At 40.7% G+C, this 6,485-nt stretch overlaps 1 protein-coding gene across 1 annotated transcript; it reads left to right on the forward strand.

Moving 5' to 3' along the window:
• The first annotated feature begins 1,440 nt into the window (after window positions 1–1,440).
• On the forward strand, window positions 1,441–3,876 carry LOC115415509 (proto-oncogene c-Fos-like). The gene is made up of 4 exons (XM_030129097.1): window positions 1,441–1,725; window positions 2,114–2,341; window positions 2,451–2,558; window positions 2,675–3,876. The coding sequence occupies exons 1-4, from the start codon at window positions 1,591–1,593 to the stop codon at window positions 3,353–3,355; spliced, it is 1,152 nt and encodes a 383-aa protein (XP_029984957.1). The 5' UTR covers window positions 1,441–1,590; the 3' UTR covers window positions 3,356–3,876.
• The last annotated feature ends 2,609 nt before the right edge of the window (window positions 3,877–6,485 follow it).

Raw genomic sequence — 6,485 nt, forward strand, 5'->3', positions numbered from 1 at the left:
AATATCAGCTCTGAAATTAAACTCTTATGAGCTATTTTTTTTGTTATCTTTATATTTGTCCAAACAAATGTACCTTTAGTTGTACCAGGCATTAAAATAAAAAAAGATTAAAGAAAACAAGGATGATCTAATTTTTTTTTTTTTTGCATCTGTAAATGGAAGGTGTGCTTATCAGACCTCCATATGAAGGATTCATATAGCTTGTTAAGTAGATTACAAAGGATTCCCTCTACCACATAGGGGAAGCCCTTTATAATCATGTTGTACACTCCTGAGAAGAGCAGACTACTGTCGTGGAAAAGTACACACAACAAACCAGTTGTCAGCTTACTCTGTAACTAGACACACCCCTTCAAAAGGTACAAGTATTGCCTCAGGGCATACGCATGTCTGCTTCTGCTGTGACTTGAAAATATGTAGTTCATGGTGCAAGTTTATATTAGACTATCAAAAAAACAGAGAAAGACGAGGCAATGTAGGCTGTTCTTTTACTGAGTGTCAATGAAAAATGTTCCTCCTAACTTTTAGTTTTAAGTCATAGATAAATAAATATCAAAAAAATAAATTGTAAAGTAGCTACTAGAAGTTAAAGAATAGGGAGATGAACTAACACACACACAAACACACACACACACACACACACACACGCAGACAAACAACATAAGACTTACATTTATGAAATAAACATTTTCTAACTTTGCATTTACCAATTACACAAATGTTTTTAATTCCCATGAACACTGGCAAGACTTTATTTAGATATATATGTCGACCAAAGCTCAATGAAATTCATTATTTCTAAGAACTTTGTCACTTTGAGTGGTGCCGTACATTGAACACTGCATGAACAGGCTACATATGTCACAGAACAAACTTAAAAACTCACACTCAGTTTGCTTCAGGTCTGTTTGCTTGATACAAATAGTTCACAGAACAGATATATCTGCATGTTTGTGTTAATATTTGATGTCCTGAGTTGTGTAAGATGCAGCCTACTCCTGCTGACCATTATCCTAGTTTTTTAGTTTTCACAACAGCCTCTGTGTTTGTTGTCTTACGTCATGTCACTGTCCGCCAATCTCGGATAGTATATTTCCCATCAAGTCCCTCCCCTTCACAGGATGCACCATATTTGGAAAATTACGTAGCGGGGATCCCGTTTCTGGAATATTCCATTTCTCGAGGGTGATTTTAAAATATATTATGAAATGTAACTTCTCACCTTCTAACAACACGCATCGGTGTTGTATGGTTGTTTTTAAGTGTATTTTAAACAGTGTGCGGTTGATGGTTGTGTTTTTAGTGCGTTGTTATGTCCGTGTTTTGGTGTTTTTTCTCCTCCTGGTATCAGGTGACAGCGCTCCCCTTCTCGTACGTCATTCGTCTGGTCCGGTCTCAGGCTATAAAAAGGCTCCGAGCCGACAGAGTTGGTAGTCAAACTTTCAGTAGCTGAACAAGGACCGGAGCAAAAACAACGGGAGCGACATTTAAGAGTTTCTCACAAACCTACTAAAAGGGATTTCCTCATCAGAAGTTTACATTCCCCCCTAGTAGAGTTTGTCTGGATCTTCCTACTTTCTTTTGAGAACGATGATGTTCACCGCTTTCAACACGGAGTGCGACTCTTCCTCCCGCTGCAGCACAGCTTCACCTTCTGCTGACAATCTGGGATATCATCCCTCACCGGCAGGATCTTATTCCAGCATGGGATCTCCCCAGTCTCAGGTATGTGCACATAGTCATTATTAAACTGTTACTTGTATTTTTCTCCTAGTGTTGCTGCTTAGCATGAAAATAATTTGGATCGATAAAATTCTCAGAATTCACCAATAACACACTTAAAAAAAACTTTCAATTTGTAATGCAGGCTAATTAATAGAAATCAGTTATCAGATTGAAATAGTCGGCAGAACTGCTCTCACATAATGCAAAGCAATCGTCATTCATCCACCTGGAAACTCCATAGAGAGACTGTAACGTCATAGTTGACATCATATGGATATTTTTAAACCATCCGGCTTTTTATAGACCCCCTTTCATTCATAGGCACCCAACAACGCTTCACCCCTCTCCTCAAATGTAACTGATGATCCTATTGCTTCATTTCCTACAGGATTTCACTGACTTGACAGGATCAAGTGCCTCCTTCATCCCTACTGTCACAGCCATCTCAACAAGCCCTGATCTGCAGTGGATGGTTCAGCCTCTGATCTCCTCAGTGGCCCCCTCACACCGAGCTCACCCTTACAGCTCCAGCCCCAGCCCAGCCTACACTAGACCATCCATGAGGTCTGCAGCATCCAAGGCTCACAGTTCTACCAAAAGAGGCAGAATTGAACAGGTACTTATTATATGATCTTATACTTGTACTACAAATGTTTTCTCATAGACAGTAAATTCTTCAGATTGTCCCTGAGCTGGAGGTTTAACTTTTCTCTTATTTTCTGCAGATTTCACCTGAAGAGGAGGAGAAGAGAAGAATTCGCAGGGAGAGAAACAAGCAGGCAGCTGCAAAATGCCGTAACAGGAGGCGAGAGCTTACTGACACACTCCAAGCTGTAAGTATCCCACAGATTTATCACTGTACATTACAATGCATTTATCACATCAGCTAATAGCGGTGTTATCCGACAGCCAACTTAATGCCACTTTCTCTATTTTTTCTCGCTTACAGGAAACTGATCAGCTGGAAGATGAGAAGTCCAGTTTGCAGAATGATATTGCCAACCTTTTGAAGGAGAAGGAGAGGCTGGAGTTTATTCTAGCTGCCCACCAACCCATCTGCAAAATCCCCACAGAGCTGGACATGGACTTCCCTGTGAGCACCATTTCTCCAACCCACTCTTGCCTGTCCACAGAGGTGTCCCCTCAGCCACAGAGCACCGTCACAGAGGCATGCGCCATCACCTGCACCCAGCCAACCTTCACCTCTGCCTCCAACTCTATCTTCTCCAGCAGCAGCAGCAGCAACACCGTCCACTCCACCGCCACCATCCCCAACAACACAGTCAAGATGACAGACCTGGATGTTTCCGTCTTAGAGGAGTCTCTGGATCTGCTGGCGAAGACAGAGATGGAGACTGCACGGTCAGTGCCAGAGGTTGACCTGTCCAGCTCCCTTTATACAACTCAGGACTGGGAGCCCCTTCACGCCTCAACCAATAACAGTGACTTTGAACCACTGTGCACTCCCGTAGTGACCTGCACCCCAGCCGGCACCACCTACACATCTTCATTTGTATTTACCTTTCCAGAGGCAGAGACCTTCACCTGTGGCATCGCCCACAGGAGAGGAAGCAACAGCAACGACCAGTCCTCTGACTCTCTCAGCTCACCAACCCTGCTGGCCCTTTAAAGACACTTCCAAAAACAATAACACTTTCTATCAAGCATCTTTTCTTGATGAGAGAGATGTGCAGATCACAGGGCTATGGAATTGACTTGTATCAGTTAGCAAATTATTTTTATTTGCCATTATCTATACTTGCCTATTACACCGATGTAGCAAGTTATAGCATGTTTCAACTAATACCATCTAGTCGTTTTAGTTCAATATGATTTTATGGTGCTAGATAACAAATGTTGTTGTAGTATTGATGTGTGTTCAGAGCAATATTATTATTATTATAATTATTATTATTATTGATCCAGTTTGTTTTCTGGTTGATGAAATGTGAGAATAATTGTGAACCGTTTACTTAAAAACTGATGTACTTTGTCTTAACCATGGTCTGAGTGGTCTATCTTACATGAAGTTTTCTGTGAAAACATTAGTGGTATTAATTTATGAAATTTCAATTTATTTTTTTACAAAGAGTAAAAAGATGGATGTTGTTTGCAAGATATGTAAATAAAACATAGTGATATTTCAATTCAGTCATTTGTGTGGGTTGAATCTGTGGCTCTGCTCTCGGTACATGCACACACTTTCACATAATCTGTTCATATGGATGCACGACGAGCTGTCAGATAAAAAAGCATTCGCATTTAATTGAAATAATGTCTAAAATTAGGGATAGCAGTGTTTTTCCTGCTCCTCGACTGGCTCTATTTATTGTTCCGTCTGTTGCCAAGGTTAACTATACGTCAGGGCTCTAACGTCAGTGCGTTCTTTCCATTTTTTAATTTGCAAGCCCAGCGCGATGACGTTGACCTTCCGTGCCCAAATATAGAGATTCACCAGAGCGCTCGCTGTTGCCGTCTTGTAGGAATCGTCGCCTCATTGCAGAAAAGAGACGAGCCGCCTGCGCCGTTCATACACCCTGTATCACAAAAGCATTTTTGTCTCATTGGTTCCTTTTTAGATGCATTACAATTCGGCATAATTTGCTCTCGGTGTCTTTATAAGAAAGCGGAAAAGAAGCGCGATCCCTTCACGACGTGGAGCAGTTGCTCAAATGTGCTGCATTGCAAAAAATACAGTCTCACGTTGGGTTATGCAACAGGATCCGAAAGCAACAGTTAAACCACGATCTACGTCTGTTTAATTGATTCTGTTCTGTCAGAGGGTCTGAATTCACCACACTAACACCTCCCACAGTCAAACGCGTCAAGTCAAGCAAAATGCGAGCAAAAGTCCACTGTGATAAATCATTGGCAGGGGCATTGTGCACATGACATGCAGACAGGGCATGCAGACAGCTGGTCAAGAGGTGGACAGTGTCTGTCTGCAGAGTTTTTATACAGCTGCTCTTTTCAAACACTATAAATCCACTATAAAATCCAGCAGGGCCTAGAATGAAACTTCTGTCTACTCAACAGCACGTCTCTATTGAAAAGGTTGATTGTTGTTATCTTTGTTGGTATTAATATAGTTTTTTTTTAGCAACTCAACAGCATTTTTTCTCATGAAGCCTCAATATGAGGTATGTATTGCATTAGTTATGCTTTCTTTGTACTTATTTCACTGTTAAAGCATTATATCTTGTATACTTGAGCTACATGTTCATTATTTTTCATGTCAAGGGTTTTTACATGACTGTATTGCAAGAAAACAATCCTGCTGTTGTGTATATAGCTGATTATTATACAGAGTGAAAGTCTGTTGATTTGTGATATTGGGTTAAAACTGTTTTAAATTGTAATTCATTTACCACCATTACATGAAGCCGTCTGGTGATTTGTCCTATATTTTTAAGACTTTGGAGCCAAAAACTTCTGTCATTGGTGCAATATAAGGTTTTTACCCATTTTGTAATTAGTTGTTGCTTACTCTTCCCATCTGTGTCATTTTATTTAACTCATTTGCTTATTCTGTTTAATCAGTTGCTGTTCTTTAATCAATATTTCGCCATGCAAAGATTAACCAGAGGGCAGATTGCTTAATGGCTTTACTCAGGAAATGCGTTGAGGGAGTGCATGAGGGACACACTAAGCGGAAGACTACCCAATAACTTACTCTGACGTTTGTGCACGTCCAATGTGGACACACCCTTTTATGCAACTAAGAACACAGTAGTATTATTCTACTTCATGCACAGACATGCCTGCTAGTCCAATGTATGTCCAGAAGAAAATCAAAAATTACATAAAAAGATGTGTAATTTTTTGGTTAATTTTTGTGTTGCACCATCAAATGTGTCTTCAGTTTCTGCCTCTTGTTTTGTCAGCATTGTGCTGTTGCATAACAGCTGAATCCTAAGTAGCTTTCTGTTTTCCTTTATGTTTGAGCAGAGCCTCCTTGTTCCCCCAATAAAACCTGTATGTACGACCATGCAGCACCTAATAACTCTGTCTATTAATACCTCTTTGCTGGCCCCCAGGGAGATGGGGCAGGAGCTGAAATAGCAGGTGCCTATTGCTTCTTTTAACATCAGCATCAACAACAGTAAAATTAGACCACTATGACGCCAACCTGCGTCGGTGCTTCAACCCAGGGGAGGAACCAGGCAGCGTACGTCTGATAGAAAGAGAAGAGGAAGAAATAAGAGCAAGGCACAGAGAGGAGGAGGAGGAGAAGAGAAAATGATGAGTGTATGAGGTAGAGTAGCAGGGAGGGAGACAGAGAGACAGAGGACCTTGCCTGCGTGTAATTGTGTGCTAAGTGATGATGAAACAGATGAATTCGCCTCCATGCCATGACAACAAGAGCTCAGTTTAGCTCAATATCTGCTGAAATCCAACCCCTGATCTTTGTGTTCCTGAGAAAGGATATGAAAGCTTCAAGACATCATGAATGCTTCACTGTCCTCCCCCAGCTGAAAGGTTTAGGTGACAAAGTTTTTTATTTAGTGTAGGTGGAATGATATTAAAATACACATATTCAGGATTTCCTGCTATTCTACAGCTTATGTGCTGCACGGAAGCTACCATGGGCACCACCTACTTAATGTAAACTAAATATGCAGAACTGCTAAATATCAGAACTGATTCACTTTCACAACGAAAAAAATTATCTTGTTGGAGAGCACCTAAATTAAAGCTGCAGTGATTAATTGATTAGGTATTTGTAATTGTTAAATTAACTGACAACTGAAAAATCAGTT

The sequence above is a fragment of the Sphaeramia orbicularis genome, chromosome 24 (genome assembly GCF_902148855.1).
Source record: "Sphaeramia orbicularis chromosome 24, fSphaOr1.1, whole genome shotgun sequence".
Taxonomy (NCBI): Eukaryota; Metazoa; Chordata; class Actinopteri; order Kurtiformes; family Apogonidae; genus Sphaeramia; species Sphaeramia orbicularis.

Excerpts from the sequence above, each read along its gene's own strand:
- LOC115415509 (XM_030129097.1), top strand. The coding sequence starts at position 1,591 with ATGATGTTCACCGCTTTCAACACGGAGTGCGACTCTTCCTCCCGCTGC. Across the intron at positions 2,342-2,450 it reads AAAGAGGCAGAATTGAACAG|ATTTCACCTGAAGAGGAGGA; the intron begins GTACTTATTATA and ends TATTTTCTGCAG. Across the intron at positions 2,559-2,674 it reads TTACTGACACACTCCAAGCT|GAAACTGATCAGCTGGAAGA; the intron begins GTAAGTATCCCA and ends TCTCGCTTACAG.